The sequence below is a fragment of the Trichechus manatus genome, unplaced genomic scaffold (assembly GCF_000243295.1).
Source record: "Trichechus manatus latirostris isolate Lorelei unplaced genomic scaffold, TriManLat1.0 scaffold00249, whole genome shotgun sequence".
NCBI lineage: Eukaryota > Metazoa > Chordata > Mammalia > Sirenia > Trichechidae > Trichechus > Trichechus manatus.
Genome location: NW_004444185.1, coordinates 1220292 through 1242072, shown reverse-complemented (window position 1 = coordinate 1242072; position 21781 = coordinate 1220292). Strand labels below are relative to the sequence as shown.

Genomic DNA, 21781 nt, shown 5'->3' with positions numbered 1-21781 from the left:
TCATGATGTTGCTTATTGATCCGGTTGTGAGGATTTTTGTTTTCTTTATGTTGAGGTGTAATTTATACTGAAGTTCTTTATGTTGAGGTGTAATTCACACTGAAGACTTTGGTCTTCGATCTTCATCGGTAAGTGCTTCAAGTCGTCTTCATTTTCAGCAAGCAAGGTTGTGTCATCTGCATATCGAAGGTTGTTAATGAGTCTTCCTCCAATCCTGATGCTGGGTTCTTCTTCATATAGTTCAGCTTCTCGGATTATTTGCTCAGCGTACAGATTGAATAAGTATGGTGAAAGGATACAACCCTTTCGCACACCTTTCTTGACTTTAAACCATACATAAGGTTGTGGCAGGGCTTAAATACTTGTGTATGGTGCTGAGCACCGGATCTGACATACATTTTGCTTGATAAAGTATTGCCTCTTCTTTCTTTCTGATAATCATTAAAGCACATTACCTTTCCAAAAAGATATTTAAGTCACGTGGAATGAAATTTTCAAACTACCTTTTGCCTTCAAATTCTGTTCCCTGTTGCCCCATTTTTGTCCCTTTTTCATCTATCCTTGGATATCAGTATAGTCACAATCCAAAGGACTTTGACTCTAAACCCAGAAAATTCTCTGGAACTGTGTTCCTAGGCCATGGCTGAAGGCCCTCAAGACACATCCCCAAGGCGTCATCTAAAGTGGGTACTACTCTCACTGATATTTTGGCACTTCTGGTAAAGGAACTCTTTGGTGAAAACCATTCATGGTTCTACCACAGCCACAGCATTTTTTCCAGAGGTTGGAATTGAAGGAGTCCAACTAGAGATTCAGTTAAGCAAATATTCATTATCGTTCCTATTTGCAAGACACTGAAATAGATATTGTTGGAGTTTAAAAGTATGTAATTGAGAGGGAACAGTTTCTTCCTCCAAAGAGAATAAAGCCCTCCAGGAGAAAAGATGGTAAGTCTACACAAATCACTAATTCAGGGTGTTTGGGCAGAACTAGTTCACCAAGGTCTCATTTTAATGAAGGTAAGTCATGTTATGTAAGAATGGAGAAGTAGTTTGAAGCTAGGTCATGGAGGGTATTGAACACCCTGGTAAGGACTGTAGTGTCAGGATAGCTGGAAACCAGTAAAGGTTTTTGAGAAAAGGGAATCAATTCCAGTGCTATGGCTAAGGAACCTGATCCTGGGAGCCAAACAGTGAAGGACTGTAAAGGTAGGAGAGAAGGAGAAGAGACTGGGAGCCCAGCGAGGAGAACTGCTTCAGTAGGAATGGAAGAGAGGGTAGGATTATAAGTATGGGTCCAGTCCAAGGCTTGGCAAGGACTGGTCCATGGGAGTTGGGCTGAGGTAGAGGGAAAGTGTGCAGGGAGACCTGACCCTTGGAAGTCCATGAGGTGGTGGCAGCTGGGGCAGGGTCATCTGGGGTCACTTGGGTCCATCTTGAGCATCTGCAATTACTCCTCTTCTCCTAAAGATGGAGTAGGAGTGGAGAAGTAGCACTCTGCTTCATAAATTCGGTAGTGCTGAGAGCTTACTATAATTAGGGGTGCTGCTCTTGGAGCTTCACTTGCCTGGCTGACCTCAGAGGGAGACCTGTGTCCTTATTTATTTATTTATTCATTTTGGGGAAAGGAAAACTAGGTGAATTTCTATTCTTTATTTCAAAATTCAGAAACACGTAGTAATTATGAGCATGTTTTCATCTCAAAATCTGAGTGTTTAATATTAAAATTAATTATTAAAGTTGATTTTAATAATGATCATGGCAATGACTTAGTGAAGTCATTATCAGCCTGCTTTAAATAAAAATATCTATAGAACCAACTCTGTGAACAATGCAACAGAATTTTGGTTCTAAATAAGTATCTAAAAGACATGTAAGACTAGACTTAGTTTTCCTCATTAATGGTAGTTAATAAAAATTACAGATTTCAAATCACTTTGGCCCAAGTGTTAACAGGGTCCCCAGCCACCTTGAAACATAGCTGAAGTTTATTTTGGTGTTTTTGTTTGATATGTTCAAGTTGTTTATTCTTTATTTTCATCAGCAAATTTTATTAAAATACATCTACTCTTATTTAAGTCTCTCACCTTAGTAAACTGAGAGTCTAGCAAATGTTCTCAGTACTTTACAGAACTTTGTGAGGTCTGTTGAGGTCTGTTAATGTCTTCCACGATGTTTTAAAAATAGTATCTTTCCACATCGTCTTCTCAATTAAAAAAAAAAAATCATTTTGAGAATACATTTTCCAGGCAGTTCCACTTCCTCCCGGGGGAATATTCTGAGGTCTCCCAGTGACCATAGGATTAAAAGACTTGACAGGAAGGCCCTAGAATTCTTGAAGAGCAAGGCCTTTGAAAGATTCATTGTTGTGGACTCTCCCTTTGAAAGGAACCACTTTATCTTGCTCCTAAACATCTATGGGACAGACATAGTACTTTCTGAAAAGAAATTCTGGGTAATATAGAAGAACAAACGTGTGTAGGTAATCCAGTATGGGTAGTGTGTAATTTGAAGAATGATAGTTCCATTTTTATGGTTGCCATAACAATCATACAGTTGTGCAAAAAATGTGTATAGCTTTTATAGAAGGGAGCTGGCACCATTGTAATGATTCTTCTCATATCAGAACAACTGTTTTCAGATCTGAAAAATAGAGGTGGCTTAACCCTTCCCCAGTTAGCTCAGCATGTTCCCTGAGAAGGCTCTTTGGAGCTCCAGGGCTGTTGAAATGCATTCACCACTCGCATTTGCATTTTAGCCTGATAAATGGATTGAGAATTAAGGATGATGATCCTTTCAACAGCATGTTCTGAATTCCTAGCTTGGGAATTCAAAGGATGAGGAAAAAAATACTGTTCCTCAAATAGAAATCTAGGAGAGATGTCTAGACATAGTTTATTCCTTGACTTTGTGACTATTATTAATTCTGTCTGCTAGAATTTAAACCCATTAAATACTGGCCTTTATCCCGCTGTGTTTAGTCTCTGATAAAGTCACATTAAAATTTGGTTACAATTTGTGCTTTATGTTTACACATTTGTCCCTCCTGGAAATTACAAAGCAAATTAAAAGTTTTGTATATGTAAGTGAGAATATATCCGTGAATATTCTTTCTTTGGTTACTTTTTTGTAATTTTCGTGTACTTCTTCCAAAAGAAAGTACTTGAGACTTGACTTTATCATATTCAGGAACACTTACGTTGAATAAACTTGACAACAGAACTCTGTATGTGGATTTTCAGGTTGAGGGTGGAAGATAGATTTGGATGTTATACCTAAAAATGAAGCCATTGCCAATTTAGCCAACCATAGAGAAACTTTTTCTCAGAGACATTTGGGATAATTATTCAGCCAAAATGTTTCCAGGGTGTTTAAATCTTATAGTCAGGAACTAAAGCCCAGTAGTGTAGCTAGGAGAGCTCGACTTGTGTCTAAATAGAACTTCTCAGTCTAGTTGACTTCTTTTAACCCTTCCCTTTTGAATTCCTGTCCCACTGACTGATAGCTCTGTAGTTCTGTGACCTTGGGCAAGTTATGTAATCCCTCACTTTCCCTGTCCACAAAATGAGAGTAAAAATAATATCCACCATTATTATAATCCTGTCCTTTCAAGAGGCCATTTCTAGGAGAGAGATGTAGAAAAATATTATTTTTATTGAAAGCAAAATTTCCCACATATTGAAGACCTCTAACTAATATGTTTGTACTCTGTGGAAATTTTGTACATTGGTAGAGCTTTTTATGTTTAAACTCTTTAACACTCTATTTCGGGGCTCTTCGCTCCTTCTGTGGTAACTTTTCCTGGACTCTAGCAGCCACTTCATTTTGTCCGATTTTAAAACTTAATTTGTATCAATCAGTATTCTCATAGTCTGTTTTACAGTAACCCCAATCTGATATTTTAAATCTAGATTATAGGAAAACTCTACTACCAGAAGTAAAAGAAGAGAGAGAGAGATGTTTGAGAGAGGTTCAGCTAGGGAGACTTTCTGGTCCTAGTGGAACTGGGCTGCTCCCATCGCTCACTTAGGCACCCAGAGCCACATTCTGAGTACCTGCAAGCCTAGTTTTAAGGAAGTCAAAGAGTACAGGAGCAAGCCACATCTGCCCCATGAGCAGACTCCTTTGTTGAGTTGTGCCTGGTAGTTCAGTGCCTTCAGGTAAACTAACTTTGTGAAAGTCATTCTTCCCCCAGAAAGCCCATGGCTCACTGCCTCACCGCCTTCAAGTCGCTAACGTCATCTTCTCACTGAGGTCTACCTTGACTATCCCACTTACAATTGTAATCAGCACTTCCATCTCCTTTACTCTGTTCCAATGTTTTTTTTTTTTTCTTTGTAGCACTTAATTACAGTACTGTTTATTTTCTGTCTCCTCCACCACCAGAATGTAAGTGAATAGAAAAATCTGTTTGCTCTCAAGTGTTCTCAAACACCTAGAACAGTAGGTGCCTACTAAATATTTGTTGGATCAAAGAATTCTGGCCTTCTTTCTCTTGACCTCTGACATCTTCACACTGATGTTCCGCTGGTTCCTACAACTTCAATTTGTTCTTGACCACAAAATAAGCAGAAATTTATGAAAAAGACTACAGTTACACACAGTTATAAATGGTTTAGAACAAGAAAGGAATGGATATATTTCTTGGGAAAAGTAATGTTTGAAGGGCTGCATTGTCAAAGAGGGAGTCAGCTAATTCTTTGTGGCTTGTGGCTATAAAGGGCTGAATTATGAAGTTTCTGGGAGGCAGATTTCAATTCAGCATATAAAGGTATTTTCTAATAGTTAGAGCTATCTGAAATTGAATGCCTCCCCTCTCCAAGTATAGTATTCAAAACGTGGGTTGATCTCTCTAATTGGTTTAGAAACATTTTGGGGATAAGATTTGGACTAGGGCAATCTCTAAGGGACTTTCAACTCTGACAATTCTATAATTCTGGTCTCTGAACTGAGATGGAGTGGCTCCCAAAGTTTATTGTTAAGTGAAAATAGCAAAGTACAAAAGAGAATTCATAGTGTTCTACTGTTTGTGTGAGAAAATAAAATATATATATATATACATATATATATATATCAAAAAGAAGCACATAAAGCATAAACCAGAAAATGGGAAAATAGTTATCCATAGAGGATGGGTAAGAACGGAGTGGAAGACAGAGAGAGATGGGAGTGAGACTTGTCTGAGTATACTTTTTATTTAGTTTTGACTTTTAAACCATTTAAACGTATTAAATATTCAACAAGAAAATTAAATCTAAAAGGAAGATAAAAGTAAAATTTCTAAAATTGAAATCAGACAGAAACAATGGACCTAATGTTTACAGCATCAGTAAATATAGAAGAAGAGAATTCAGGTAACTTTTGAATACTCTGACTGTATACCCTTAGTGGGTATATTCTAAGGGTAAAACACCAAAGAAGCCTAAAACAATAGATTTTGTTGTTGGTAGTGGTATTTCTGAAGCAAATTCTGAAACTGTTTTGTATACTGATGCCATCGGGAGCCAGGTTTCTCACTGGGAGAAGGAAACTATAAATGCCGAATGGGAGATGAGGAAGAACCCTGTGCTGTTAGATTTCAGCTGGAGGTGTCAGCATGAGCTCATGATTTTTCAACAGTACGTTAGGTTGAACTACATGAAATTGCCATTTCTTAGGCCACAAACCAAAAAAACCAAACCCATTGCCGTCTAGTCAATTCCGACTCATAGCGACCCTGTAGGACAGAGTAGAACTGCCCCATAGAGTTTCCAAGGAGTAGCTGGTGGATTCAAACTGCCAACCTTTTTGTTAGCAGCTGTAGCTCCTAACCACTGTGCCACCAGGGCTCCATCTTAGGCCACAAGTGGTCAAATATTACCAATTTTATATGATTTAACCTAGTATTTTCTAATTCTGCTCACTGAAAGGGCCTAGAAGCAATGATACCCCAATAGTAATGAGCATACTTAGTGTTCTATCTTGATTTCTAAATACCACTCCCCACAAAAAGGAATCAGACCTCCTTATGGAAATGGGTGATTACAAGTCTAGGGCAGGGAATGTACAGGGTGAGCCTGAGATATTTTGCTGTGCCAAAAAGCATAGAAATGCTTAAAGACTTAATGGAGACACATCACAGGGACACAGGGGACCACTTGAAAGGGCTTCTACTAGCCTAATTTGGGACAATTTGAACATCAAAAAGAATAGTAATGGCAATGGATAATACCACATGGAATTTTTCAAAAGTTAGCAAATCTGTAATAACACTCAAAAAACAAAAAAAAGTTGGGAGCAGGGCAAGAAAAGCTCTTCTTAACAGAAGAGAGCCAGCTAATAAATGTAGAAGGTTTTGTAGGATTACAGAAACACTATTTTACAACTTGCAAAGTTAGGACTGATTCCAGCAAAAATCATCAGTGAGTGCAAGACCATTGGTTGAAAGATTTTTTTGAGAACAGGATATTCACATGATTTTAAAGTCTCATTGCACAGATTGATTACTGATTAATCACAAAGGGTAAAAGGTAGCCTTCAAATGGAAATATCTGACTGTCACCACCTTAACCGAGTGAACAGCGTGTGCCTTCTGAGGGGACGTAGTATGAAGTGCACACCATCCCTGTCAAGTATTCAAGCCACCGTGTTCACTCTGAGTCTAGTAAAGCCTTCAAGCATAACTTTCAGTTTATAGGAAATACAGAGGAAATTAATTTTGCCACATCTGGCTTATTTCTCTCCCTCTTCCTCCTTCCATGGGGAAACAATCAGGTAAATCCAGTACCTGAAACATTCTACCAGACAACAGGCCTGGATACTTCGAAAAAAGCACTTATATAATTATTTATTTATATATGTATAGGAGCCCTGGTGGCACAGTGGTTAAAAGCTCGGCTGCTAACGAAAAGGTCAGCAGTTCATATCCACCAGCCGCTCCTTGGAAACCCTATGGGGCAGTTCTCCTCTGTCCTATCGGGTTGCTATGAGTCAGAATCAACTCGATGGCAACAGGTTTGGTTTTGGTGTGTGTGTATATATATGTATAAGATAGGTGGACTGTTATAGATTAAAAGTGACTAAAGAGGCATAACTACTAAATACAATGTGTAAACCTTGATTAAGGAGCCCTGGTGGCACAACAGTTAAAGCACTTGGCTGCTAACCGAAAGGTTGGTGGTTTGAACCCACCAGTGGCTCCATGCGAAAAAAGACCTGGCAGTTTGCTCCCATGAAGATTACAGCCTAGGAAACCCTATGGGGGAAATTCTAGTCTGTCCTATAGGGTCCCTATGAGTAGGAATCGATTCAACAGCACCTAACAACACAACACACCGTGATTAGATGCTGGTTCAGGAGGAAATCAAAGAACTAGGAGACTTCTTGGAGACGATTGAAGACGTTTAAATATAATCTATAAATTGGTTGATGTGGAATTATTAATCTTCTTGGCTGCGATAATAGTCTTGTGGTTCTGTAGAAGAATGCCCTTATTCTTAGCAAATGCATGCTGTGAAGTACTGAATGGTAAAGCGCCAGGGTCTCTGCAGCATACTTTGGAAAGAGGGAAGAAAAAGATAAAGCAAATATGGCCGAAGGTTAACATTTGATGACTCTTGATGAGGGATATATGAGTGTTCATTGTACTATTGTTTCAACTTTCCTGAAAGTTGGACATTTTTAAAAATGAGAACTGAGGAGAAAAAAGTCAACTTTAACGTGTCGTCTGATCAGCCGTGGCTCTTCTGGGCCGGGCTTTGATCTCGGGCTCCCACCGTCCCAGGTCAGTCTTGTCCTGTGGCCTCCGCTCCAGGACGTCCTCTCCTGGTTTAGAAAGAGGCACCGAGGGGTAGGAGGTTCAAGGGTTGAGTGGGTATGTGTGTGCATGCTTGTGTGTAACAAGTCTCATCACTGCCCTTTAGAAAGTAAAGTAACCCAATAACTGTGTTTACGTGGCCTAAACTTCTGTGAAGCATGAAGTGGACCTTCTGTGGGCTTGAGGTTAACACCTCTGGTCAGGTGCCCAAAGCCCCGCACATTTTTTTTTTTCTACGCTAGACTCACTATGTGGTCTCATACAGATCACTTCAACACCAGGGGTGGGGCCCAAGTTCCTTCTGCTCTAAATGCACCCTAGTTATCTGTTTTCTGTCTGAAAAGCTGTGATTTTTGTCAGACTTCTCGCATATGTGTGGCAGTAGAACTGAATCAAAGAGTGTTAAGATACCATCAGCTGCCATCAGAAAAAATAAAAGGTCCAGCCACACTGCACCAAGGGGGCAGACAGACCTAGGTTTGAATGGAGATCCCCCTGTGCCCTTTGCCTGAGAGAGGCAAGTTCTCCATCCCTGAGGAAAGCCAGGTGAATGTAAACCAAAATGAACTCAGCATCCAACTTTACTAGAATGTCCCAGCACCCTTCTGGCCGGGCTCCTCAGGGACACACGACTGGAGGAAATGCTACGTCTTTAGTTATTTTTCCCTGCTACAGATTTCGTAAAAATTTCTGGTTTCTGTGTAAACTATGATACCATCTAATCTGAAGACATGTTTGAATACAACTTTTATTCTTTATGCTGTTAAGGTTATTTCTTAAGGTTTTCTCATTCCTTTTCACCCATTCACCACCATTGACCCAGATCCTCCTCACCAGAAGTGCTTGCTAGCAAGGAGACCAGCCCAGAGTCACGGACAGAGGAGGGCCCCTATAAATTTTGTTAGTCTGGAAATGATCCCTGAACCACAGTTTGTAAAACACTGTTTTATGAGAAAAGAAGATGGGATGAGACAGAAAAGGGCACCCTGGAAACAATAACACTGTGGCGTGACCACAGGATTGGACGCCAGGAAGTCATGAGTTCTAATCCTAAATGTATTTCCCAAGACACAGTGGCAGAGTTGAATGGAAAAGTGCTACAGAGAGTCCTTTAGTCATGTTTTCATTAATGCAGCCATCAACTGTTCGTTACTTGTGTGCCTTCAGGGAGCTGGGAGGGATGCAAAGATAGGCCAGTGTGAGAGCCAGACCTTGAGGAACTCCCAGCCTTGCACAGTGATAAGACATGTCCATAATGCCACCAGCTGACCATTGGAGAGGGGCGGGTCCTGTGCATGGCAAGTGCAAGGGGGAGACGCGACTTCCCCTCTGTGGAACCATGAGGTTCGCTGCAGGGAAAAAGGCATTGCAGCTGGGCCTTTAAAAACTAGGTAGGCTTTAGACACTGGAGGTGGGTGGGTAAGTGTTGCAGCGTTGGGAACAACGCAGACAACATTTCTGAGAGCAGACGGTGTAGACAGAGTTTGGCACAGAAAGCCTACGTTGGTAAGTGTGCAGTCTAACTTTGGAAGAGTATAGATTGGAGCCATATCACGGAGGGCTTGGAATTCTCCGTTGAATTTATATTGTACGCAGTGAGGAGTCAGTGATGGCCTTTGAGCAGATGCCCGCTTGAAGATGAGTAATCTGACGGCCACGACAATCTCAGGGAGGCAGTTTCTGTGATGCGATGGGGGCCGTGGCCAGCGGACAGCGAGGTGAACGGCGACAATGTGGTGAGGAAGCGTTGCTGCTCGGAGAGGAGACAGTCCTTTGCAGCTGAAATGAGAGAAAGAGACAGAAGGCGAGGTCGATGCCTTGAGGGGGAGGAGCGTGCAGGGTCAGAGGGAGAGTGCTTGACCGGCAGGAACAGAAAGTCTTTGTGTGTTCAGTCATTTCCTGGCTTCTTGGCCAGGTCTCAAAGGACTGAAGAAGGCTTTTAGTTACTCTTTACGCATTACTCTCCTGGGTCAATGGCTTTGAGTAAAACAATCCATTTTAGAGGTTTTCTGTCACTTTAAAAAGTTCTGCTAAGCCCTGGGTCACGTGCCTTCAGAAATCCTGGTTACATAACTTTGCTCTGAATTGGAATTCTGCAGCCTCATGAGCTGGAGGCTCATTCTTCCCCACCCCCACCTGGCACTTTATTTTCTGTGGGTCAGGGTTAGCTTCTTGCTAACCATTGTTGCAGAACTCTGTAAATACTTGGTCCCACAGGTTCTAAAAGTTGGCAAGCCAGGCTGCTCCCTGCAGGTTGCGAGACCAGAGTATTCCAGAAAAGGAGCCAGTAAAATCTCAAGCGTGTTAACAACTGAGTGTAGGAGCTGCACCGCGCACCACCCCATCACCCCCAAACCCACCCCTGCGGGCTGGGTGCCCCGGTGTTGAGGCCAGCAGCTCCCAGCCTGTGGCCCACAACCAGAAGGAGCCTGCATGCACCACATCGTGGCCGATTCGTAATCGTGGCGATGACAACAGATTAAATCTCTGGCTCTCAGCACTGAGCACTGGGGTTTGTCAGGGTCACTCGCTGTTCCCTTGCTTCTCCCAGTTTTCCATAGCGAGAGAGCAAGTTTGGAGGCCACTGCTACAGTACAAATACTGGTTGGAAGCCCTCTGAGTTTTACTCTGTCTAGAACTTAGTTCTCTTAGTAGCCCATACTGCATGTCTGTTACTTCTAGCTTCCCCTCAACACATAATTCTGAAATGTTGTAATTCTGAAATATACCTATGTATTTATTTATACCCTGCTTCTTTCTGAAAATGATTTGAGGCAGCTTGTAAATATGCATATAATACACTGATTTTTTTTTTTAAATTAGGAAATGGGGAAAAAGGAATATATGAGTAGGAAAATCAGACACTGCCAGGATTAAGGTTAGTTCATAAAGTTCAACTACAAATAAAGTCCTCTAAAGGCAAGTCACAAATGGGTTTTCTGAGTTTCCTAGCAGCAAAGCAAAGAGGGAAACTTAATCAAGGATAAAATTCACATGCCTGTAAGATACAAACAGACCAAGAGTGCCTCCTTGTGCTGCATAAGCTTCCCTCATAAGTGCTCATAAATGATCAAACGGGCAAAGCTCTCAACAGCTTCCCTACCATTGTGTTGACTTGTCGCAGGGTATCTCTGGGCAGGCTCAGTGGCACAGCACCACGTAAGACAAGGACAGGGTGGTTTGGTACAGTTCATCAGTTCTTAAAAGGTACTGTCTGAAGAACCCTGGCTCTGGGAGATACTCTCTAACAAAAAGCTCCAGGGTCAAGTGAGTCTGGCAAGAACTATGTGATGCCAGCACATTAAAGGTTCTGAGAAGTGCTGCAATTAAGAAATCTGTTTAACTTCGGCCCAGCATTTTCTAAGCTGATTTAATCCCAGGACCCTTTTAAAAAAGTAAAACACTTACTAGCACACTGAGGAATGAAGGGAAACTTTATTTTGTCCCTAAAATCTAGAATAGGAGTCAGCAAACTTTCTGTAAAAGGGCCAGATAGTAAATATTTTAGGCATACAGTCTCTGTCCCAGCTGTTCAACTCCTGCATTGTAATGAAAAAATATGGCTATGTTGCAATAAAACTTTATTTTGGTTACTGAAATTTGAATTGCATATAATTTTCACGTGTCACAAGATATTAGTCTTCTTTTGACCAACAATCACAGCCTTAAAGTTTTACTGTGTCCCAGGTGGCTGAATCAGCTTTAGACTGGAAATGTTTAAGTGGGCATTAAGCGCTTGACTACTAGCCAAGAGGTTGATGGTTTGAACCCACCGAGAGGCCCTCAGAAGATAGGCCTGTCGATCTGCTTCTGAAAGGTCACAGCCTCGAAAGCCCTATGGGGTGGTTCTACTCTGCACACACGGTGTCCCCATGAGTCGGAGGTGACTCTACAGCAACGGACAACAACAGCATCATCCTTCATTCACCACATCCATAGAAATAGAAGTCTTAGTGTGTCCAGAAACGTGTAATCTTAAGAAACCTAACTTCCTACTCAACCCCCCAAGTAAACTAGTAAACTGTGCCCCTCCCCACCAAAACTAACAGTCTTCTTTTTGATTTTTACTAGTGGGACATTCTTTCAGCTTGTTAGGATGTCATTATGCTGAAAGAAGAAGGACCAAAACATTCCCACTACCAAGTCTGACATTTTGGGTTCAGTTGAACAAATATTTATTGAGTGCTCACTGTGTGTAAACATGGTGCTGGGTTTAACTGGAGATACAGAAATGAGTAAGAAGCAGACGGTTCCTTCTTCACCTTGTGAATCAAGTTCAAGATCCTCCCCAACTTGGAGCCCATGATGGTGGTGTCTGGATAAATCTCACTTCCCTGTCTCTTCCTCTCACCAATGTTCATTCATTCAAGAAACATTGTGAGTTACAGCCCCTGTTCCAGGCCCCTTGGAGCTGACTTTCCAGAGACCATCAGTGTTTTTTGGATTTCCTCTGGCCTCTTGGTTTATAGCCTCTTTTCTAGAACATGACAGAAGTTATTACCATTTGTCCTCAGATCTCAACCTTTGTGTTCGCCGCACTGTGAGAATAGTGTGTCTCCTGATGAACCCCTCTTTCTGGCTGCATTCTAAACGCTCTTGTTCCCACTGTGCGTGGTTCCCCCGTTCTCCTCTCTCTTATTTAGTGATTACCTCATTTTACCAGATCCATAGTTTTAAATCCATTGACTATCATTAAACAATATGAGTTTTAACAGATGTTATGAGGTAGCTAAATATCCTCCTAAGCGATATATCTGATGGACAGTTGTTTTTTGATTGGATGAGATTCTCTACAGTGTTAAATTTTTCTAGTCACGAAAGTAATACGTAACTGTAGAGAAAATTTTGAAAAATATGGAAAATCATAAAGGAAAAAATAATCCATAATTGTAACCCCCATTGATGAACTCCATTAACATTTAACACATTTTTTTTTTTTTACTTTTCTTGACTCTAAAATCACATTTTAAATTTTTTATTTTTGAATTAGTGAACAGTAAAATTGACTTTTTTTTTTTTGGTGTACAGTTCTACAAATTTTAATAAATTCATAGATTTATGGAACCACCGCCAAAATCAAGCGACAGAAAAGCCCCACCACTCCGGCAGCCTCCCTCTCCAACCCCTGGCAGCCACGGGTCTGCCCTCTGTCACTCTGGTTTTGTCTTTCCGAGAATGTCATATAAGCGGACCCATGCAGTATGTAAGCTTTGGAGACTGGCTTCGTTAACTCAGAATAATACCTTTGAGCAGTAGTATAGTATCCAGTTGCTGTGTGTGTCAATAATGTGTTCCTTTTCGTTGCTAAATGTTCCATTGTGTAGCTGTACCACAGTTTGGTTATCCATTTACCATTTAAGATCAGACTTTTTTTTGGTTAACAGTTTGACATTTCCGAAATCCTGAAGTGCATATATTTATTTTGGTGGGTGTCTTCTGTTTGTTTGTTTCCCCAGAAAGCTACTGTTAAATTGATGGTGCACTCACTGAAAGCTAAAACTGTCTTAGAATTGAGTCACTGTGGTGGGGAGCTGATTGGTGTGGGGGAAACAGAGAGGGCTGTTGAGGATCAATAGGAGTAAGGGATGTGGGCAGTAGCGGGTCAGAGAAAGAAGGCCCGAGGGCCTTGCAGGTGATGCCCGGAGCAGCTTGGCAGCCTTGGAGGGCTTTAGGCAAGTTTGGAGCAGAGGAGTGATGCTGAGAAAAGGCTTTGAGAACAAGGCAGATCTAACCATGGTGAGCACCAGATGTCCACATCATCAGTGCTGAAGCGGGGTGGGGGGGGGGTGGCGGCAGTGGCACTGCTGGTGCTGGATGAAGCAGAGGAAGAACTTGGGAGAGCCCAGTGGGGGCAGGGAGCGTAGATTGCCAACCTGCGTGCCAGGGACAAAGGGCAGTGGATGCAGAACTGTCCCCTACGCACGCCAGGACCTGGGCAGGAAAGGGCAAGAGGTATGGAGAACTGAGGACAGACTCCACCCAAATGAATGGGCTGGGAGGGTGGGGCGTGTTAAATGGGAAACTGTAAAGCAAAATGAGACTGGCCCAGCAATAAAGAATGAGATGTACGTAGGAACACTGCGACGTCAGATGGGCCCAGAGTGTGTTTGATGGTAGGAGTTTGGGTGAAATGTACGTGTTTCCATGGAAACTAAGGATGATTAGGGCTGTTTCTCATTAGAATTGTATCATGGCTAACTGGATGGCCTGGTGGTGTTTGTAAAATGTATTCCTGGCTCCTCCCCCCTGTGTCACAAGCACATCCCATTTTGTGAGATAGGAAAAGTCGCCGTGGGTCATCATGTAGATCCTCCAAGGACAGGTTCCCGTCAGCCACTGGGGAAGGGAAAAGCAAGAATAAGAACCGACTCTGGGGAGTAATTTTCAGACCCCTCTTCTGGGAGGCCTCCCGCATCTAAACTGCTCAGTCCCCAGCTCACACCTCTTCATGCACTGAGTCTGGGGGAAGTCGGTGCCAGTTTGCAGACAAGGAGGAGAAAGGCCCTCCGAGCCAGTGTCGAGCCCTGTTGTCTTCACCCATGCTGGCTCTCCCCTAGCTCACATTTTACTGAAGGTCCCCTTCCCAGAGCGAGATTATAGAAATCAGTCTCCGCCTTGCCTAACAGCACGTTTGCAAAATTCAAAGTTCTTTAAAGCTGCACTACGATGGGGGCAAAGTTTCTAGCATTTGTGGCATAGCTAATGATATCACCACTCTTTCCTAGGAAAGACTGTATCTTCACCATTGACCCTTCCACTGCTCGAGACCTCGATGACGCCCTCTCCTGCAAGCCACTCGCTGACGGTAGGACGGAAATCTCTGTGCCATTTTGGGTAGCAGGCAGTCTGTGGGGTTGGCCTGGCTGCCCTGTGCTCCCTGGGCATCGTAATATGTAAGGTTGGGCTTGCTTTGCTTCTGAACTTGCCAAAGGCCCCCGAGCCTACACACGTATTTGGGCTAAAGATTATGTTTCCATGGTGACTTTTGTGAGGGTGAGAAGAAGAAATGGCCTCTCACCAGGACTCTTCCTGGGCTTCAGGAGAGGAGGCAGTGAGGGCAGAAGAACTCATCCCAGGCTGTGACCCTCCAGGAAGTTCCAGTGTCATTGTAAGTTGTCATAGAAAGCAAGCCCCTATGAGCTCTGCTTCCGGAAGGCATGGACCCTCTACCTGAATCCGGTGACACATTGGGGTGATTGAAGGGGTGCCCGTGGAGGGCATGCTCAGCAGTGAGCTGAAGGAATACCTTCCCTGACAACTGCCCCCCAAGGTCTGAGCTGGAGAAGCCTGACATATTCCAGGCAGGTCTCCATCTGTCCAGCAGGGTGCAAAAGGCAGAGCAGTGGGGGCTCTTTAAATGTTCTTTTAGGGTGGACCTAAGCAGGAAAAAGTGGGATGGAGGCTTAGCTTGTCCCGGCTTTGAAAATTACAGCCTGGGGTGTGAGAGGAGCAGGTCCCAGCCACCCCCTTTCTAGATGTGCTGCTTAAATCTTAGCTACTTCCTGCCCCTCTCTCTCGGGTGGTGTCTGGGTGACGGCATTTGGCACAGATCTTTCTCAGAGATGACCTTGGCACTAATGGGGCCTTTGATGACTTGCCCATAGCAGGTCATGTGTGCGGCTTCAGGCGCGGCAGAGTCCATCCCAGAGGTGCCCCCTGATGTGTAACTCTGCAGGTCAGCGTGCGATCTCCCCTCTGCTGTGATAGAGGCGGGTTGGCAGATAGAAGGCTGAGAGACAGAAAACAGCATGGCTGTTGGAAAGATGACTCAGTATTCTCAGCTAGAGGACGTTGAAAAGAAGATAAAGCATAAAGAGAGAAAAGTTCCTAGGGAGGTTTTATAGGAATTATATATTTCTAAAATCCAAAGTTTGAGCAGCCTACTTAAAAAAGCAAAGACTGGGCCAGTTTCTTCCATTCTGAGCCATTTCTGCTGCTGGCAAAGGCCTGGGCCGCCCTGCTCCCTGGTGGACTCCACTTCCTTGAGCCACAGTCTGAAAAGTGCCCCCAGGAAAAAGGCCCGGGGGATGGTGGCTCTGGCCACCTGGATTCTCCTTCTGTCTGGGATCACAGCCCTGCTCTGTTTGTTGTCTCATGCTTGAAGACAGTGGCTTCATTTATTTCACCCAGTTTGATGGTTGTTAGTGGCCAAGGGGTAAATGGAATACCCATTACTCTGTCTCAGCTGTCCAGGAACCCTTCTCCTTGCAGGGACACCAGGGAGCGGGTACGTGTCCTGCCCACACACTCTGCACGCTGCAGCTTCACGTCGAGGGTACAAGTACATCAGCAGAGGCTCCGAGTGGGGAAATGGGGAAAGAGACAACAGGAAAGCTGAATTGGGGACAAATTATACATGTTTATAAATCTCAGATCAAAGAATACTTTCTGTTTGTCAGATAAGAGGAAGCCAAGTAGATGTTGTTCAACAGGAGAGCAGTCAGAATGAAGAAAGGAATTCAGCAGTGCAAGCTGAAGGAAAGGGAGAGAAAGTGGAGGCGGAGCAAGGCAGATGCACAGTGCAGTGGTTTAGGGGCATAGGTGATGAGGAGCTGGACTAGAGATGGGACATCATCAGCAGGGGTGGGGAAGGGTTAATGACAGACAAATCCACGGAAATGGAGGTTGGTTGGAGTGGAGGGAGAGGAGCCAAGGATGGTTCTGGGGTTGCAGCCTGGCAAATGGAAGGTTAGCTGCCTGTCTGGTGATACGTATTTCTATAAGCTCCTTCGAGCCCTTGAGGTATAAATAAGCTAAATATATGCAGCCAATATAACCATATACAAAGAAAGCCTGGAAGAAAAGTAGGCAATACACTAAAATGCAAAGTGACTTTATTAGGATGATGGGGTAATGCATGATTTCACTCTTTTCTATAGCTTCCAAATTTTTATAATGTGGTAATAATAATTTTATAATGAAAACAGTTTTGAAATTTAAAAAAGAAGAAAATTATGAGGTGCCAGAAATCCCAGGCTGCCCAGTAGCGCACTACACCAGGTGACAGACACCTTCATCTGCTTGGTCACCCTTGCGTTCCAGAGGAGTAATTAACATCTGTTCATTTGGCAGAGTGGCAGAAAAATGACTTGGCAAAGGAGTCAGGGAAGAATGTGAGAAGGTCTGAGTTGGTCAGTCAAGTGTTTTTATGGTGGCACTTCTACAGTCGGCCTTTGTGACAGACGGCAGGCCCTGCCAGGGCCATTTATCCAGGGAAATGAAAACGCAGAGTCGGTTCCAGTTTGGATCATGGAGAGGCTGGCTAAGTTCAGGTTCTTTTAGTTACCAGTTGATGACAATTCTTGCTTAGAGAGAAAAAAATGTTTAATGTTTCAAAAAGCAAATCATGTTTTCTGGGCGTGTTTACATCATCTATAACCATTTTTGTTTAAAGAAAATATAAAGGTTTAACTTTTCCTTTAGTCCCATTGAAATCATCCAAATGACTGTTATGTGAAAACTATGCACGGACAGGTATAATTTACGTAGTCCTTGGTCTCCTTTTCTGTAGCATTCAGATGTGCTGCAAAGACTTGTCGCTTCACCAATGCCTTCTACCAGGTGCGAGACTTAGACATTACAGTCTGCAGATAAGTTCTACCAAAGCAAAGTGACCACCTGTTCTCCAGCAGATCATCATTAGTCTAGAAGACCGAGGGGGCATGCTGCTTACCCTCATGGAGTCTCAGTTTCAGAAGACAGTCTACCAGTCATCCAGCCCAGTAATTCTCCGCCTTTTTTAGCCTTTAAACGCACTGTAGTGGAACACTCCTGTGAGCATTCCCCAGCACAGAATCTTAACTGCACCCCTCTCGCTTTTACAATGAGTAAGAGTGGTGTTATAAAGATAACCCAGAATTGACTCTAATTTATAAAGGCAGTAAATCACACACTTCAGTGTTTTATTATTGTAACAGATCACTTGCAACACACCTCACAGATGACCTCACCACTCAAGTGTGGGAATGCCACGGTTGTCAGATCACCCTCTGTTTTTTCAGTTACGTCTCCAGCATCCCCTTATTGAATATCCAGATTGCATTTGAACTCTCTGCCTTAAAGGCAGCCCATTCTTCAAGATTGCTTGACTATTAGGAAACCCTTCCCTGTAACGATCTGAGATACTGTCTTCCTATAATTTTCCACCCACTGCTCCCTTTAATGTCCCTTGAGGCCCTAAGGAATAAGTCTAATCTCTCGTGTGAAAACCCTTCATATACTAGATAACAGCTATCTTGTATCTTCTGAGTCACAATCGTTCCACGTCCTGTAGCTTATGGTGTCTGAGTCCATTTCCCAAGTCTTGGAATCACTTCTGCCCTTATGAAGTCTGAGGAACACAGCTGCTTGTGTCCAGACTTCTTGGCTGGCACAACATGGGCCTGTCTCCTAACCACTTCTTCCTTATTGATTGGAATTGGGCCCATGGTAATAGCTGCCCATTCTGTTAAGTTAAACAAATATTTATTGCTTTGCTCTAGTCTCTGAGAGAGGAAATTGTCAGCCAGACAAGTCAGGACCTTTATCCAGCTTTTAGCTGATTCAGGCTTCCAGCAGATCCTACAGGAAATCGATGTCCACCACCTCTCCAGCATCTTGTTCTCTCATGGTGTCTGTTCGGTATCTTGAACGTGGTGGAAGTAACCCAGCCAGGCTCTGAAACGTGAATGGATGGGGCTGGTGGAGGGAGGGGAACAGGGAGTGACTGCTAATGGGTACAAGGCTTCTTTTTGCAGTGATAACAATGTTCTGGACTTAGATAGTGGTGATGGTTGCACAATTTTGTGAATGTACTAAAAACCACTGGGGCGAAAATGAGTGGATGGATGAATGAATGAGAATAAACAAGCAAACCCACTCAGCCTTGAGGCTCTCTGGAAATTGGAATTTACACTTTAACCACCATTTAGCAAAGGTCTTGGTGAAATGCCTGGGCCAGACACCCAGAGTCACATCCCTCTTGTCTGTCTCACCTCCTAGTCGCTCTTACTCTGAGCCGTACAAGCCCAGCCCCACGTGCACACTCCCTGCTCAGCCTCCTGCCCCTGTTTCCCATCTCCCAGGGTACAACCTTCGACTCAAAGAAAGAAAGGTCAGTGCTGCTGTCCAGGGGTAAGAAAGTACCCTGGCAAATGGGCACCATCCAGCCTGAGGGTCTGCAGGAATGCAGATGACGGAGTGTACTCCAGGGACCCTGGTCATCCTGCTCAGTTTGCCTCTGTTGCCTTCCTGGCTACATGGCTTTCTCTTCCCTGAGGAGCCTGGATGAAGGAGCTCCCTCCCCAGGAGCCCATATCAGTAAGCAAATTAGGAACCAGAGCCAAGGAACAATGCCTGTAAGAACTCCTTAAGATTCCTAAACTCTGTGACTTCCCCTGTGGTTGTACTTGTTGCCTGCTGAGAGTTTCTGTCATGAGTGCTCCCTCAGGAGCTGGTGAGGAAGTAGGAGCTAGAGAGACCAGGCCCCCTGAGTGCCAGGCTTGAGCTTGAGAACCTGAGGGGTAGAAGGGGGTGGAGGGGGAGTCGTTTTAAAGAGCAAAGGGCTGAGATGAAGTCTCTGGACCTGCTCCTGGTAAGGAAAGGCGAATGTGGGCGTCCTGGAGCTTACTGGTGAAAAGGTTCATGTGTGTCCCCAGCGACCAGGCCAGACCCTCCTCCTGGGCTTCATTGTTACCTCTGGAAAGACCAGACCCCAGCCATCATTCCCACCCCCACCTCTCTGTCTCCCCTTGCTCTGACCCCTCCCCGCACTGTGTGAACTTAGCTCTCCTCCATCCTCCAGATCCTTTCCTCAGCGCTGCCGCTGCAGCCTCAGGAATGTTCACTTCCCCTTGTCTGTAAAAACACTGAAAGAATGGGCCATACTTGCCCTTTCTGCTCTCTCACTTCCTAGTTACTCCTTATTCCCATTGCAGCATGGCTTCAGAAAGCTCAACGAAACAGGTTGCCCTGACTCCGTCCACCAAGCACCTGTGTAGCGTTTGGTCTTCTGTCCACTCCTCCTCCTTGTTTTTCAGCAATGACTTCAGTGCAGTTTGAACTTCTTCCTTCAGTGCCATCGGTTCTTGATCATGTGCTATCTCCTGAAATAGTTGAACGCTGACCAGTTCTTTTTGGTACAGTGACTCTGTGTATTCCTTCCATGTTCTTCTTTTTCTTTTTTTCAATTGTACTTTAAGTGCAATGCAAGTTCACAGTTCAAGTCAGTTTCTTATACAAAAACTTATACACAGATTGCTCTGTGCCCTTCCCACACTGTAACAGCACACTCCTCCTCTCTACCCTGGACCCCCCATGTCCACTCAACCAACTCCTGACAATCTCTGCCTTCTCATCTTGCCCCCGGACAAGAGCTACCCATTCATTCTCATGTATTCACCTGAGCCAAGAGGCATACTCCTCACAAGCATCATCTTACATCCCATAGTCCAGTCTAATCTTTGTCCGAAGAGTCGGCCCCAGGAATCATTCCAGCTTTGGGCCAACAGAGAGTCTGGGGGCCGTGCCCTCCGGGGTCCCTCCACTCTCAGTAAAACCATTAAATCTGGTCCCCTCAATAGAATTTGAGTTCTGCACCCCACCCCACCACTGCTCCATCAGGGACTTTCCATTGTGTTTCCTGTCAGGGTGGCCACCAGTGGTAGCCGGACAACATCCAGTTCCTCTGGTCTCAGGCTGGTGGAGTTTTTGGTCCACATGATGCTGTCTGTCTCTTGGGCTAACATCTTCCCTGTGTCTTTGGTGTTCTTCACTCTCCCTTGCTCCAGGTGGGTTGGGACCAATTGAAGCATCTTAGGTGGCTGCTTGCCAGCCTCTAAGACCTCAGATACCACGCACCGGAGTGGGATGCAGAACATTTTCTTAATAAACTTTGTTATGCCAGTTGACCTAGATGTCCCCTGAAAACATGGTCCCCAATCCCCAGCTGATGCTACTGTGTCCCTCGAGGTGTTTGGTTGTATTCAGGAAACTTCTCAGCTTTTGGTTTAGTGCCATTGTGCTGACTTCCCTGTAATGTATGTTGTCCTTCCCTTCACCCAAGATAATTCTTGTCTACTCTTTAGTTAGTGAATACCCCTCTCCCTCCCTCCCCACCCTCGTAACCATCAAAGAATGTTTCCTTCTGTGTTTGAACCTTTTCTTGAGTTCTTATAATAGTGGTCTTATACAATAGTTGTCCTTTTGCAACTGACTAAGTTCACTCAGCATAATGCCTTCCAGATTCCTCCATGTTATGTTTCATGGATTCATGGTTGTTCTTTATTGTTGCATAGTATTCCATTGTGTGAATATACCAGAATTTGTATATGGATTCATCCATTTATGGGCAGCTAGGTTGTTTCCATCTTTTTGCTGTCGTGAACAGTGCTGCAATGAACATGGAATGTGCATATATCTATTTGTGTGATGGCTCTTATTTCTCTAGGATATATTCCAAGAAGTGGGATTACTGTATTGTATGGTACTTCTGTTTCTAGCTTTTTAAGGAAGCGTCAAATCGATTTCTGTAGTGGTTATACCATTTTACATTCCCACCGAAGGTATATGAGTGTTCCAGTCTCTCCACAACCTCTCCACCATTTATTATTTTGTGTTTTTTGGATGAATGCTAGCCTTGTTGGGGTGAGATGGTATCTCATTGTAGTTTTTTTTTCGTTTTTTTTTTAATTGTACTGCAGGTGAAGGTTTACAGAACAAATAGTTTCTCATTAAACAGTAGTACACATATTGTTTTATGACATTGGTTAATCTCCTTGTAGTTTTGATTTGCATTTCTCTAACGGCTAATGATCATGAGCATTTCCTCATGTGTCTGTTAGCCGCCTGAATGTCTTCTTTGGTGAAGTTCCTGTTCATATCCTTTGCCAGTTTTTTTTTTTTTTTTTAAATGTTTTATTGTACTTCAGGTGAAGGCTTACAGAACAGATAGTTTCTCATGTAACAGTAACACACATGCTGTTTTATGACATTGGTTAACAACCCCACA

The 21781-nt window shown here is 43.6% G+C and overlaps 1 protein-coding gene across 1 annotated transcript in view; it reads left to right on the top strand.

Annotated features, from left to right (window-relative positions):
• Nucleotides 1-21781, top strand: part of LOC111819030 (DIS3-like exonuclease 2) — a 102205-nt gene that overhangs the window by 38527 nt on the left and 41897 nt on the right. Inside the window, exon 2 of the mRNA XM_023724513.1 lies at nt 14520-14599. Within this exon, the coding sequence (XP_023580281.1) occupies nt 14520-14599 (80 nt within the window). The remainder of the gene's footprint in view (nt 1-14519; nt 14600-21781) is intronic.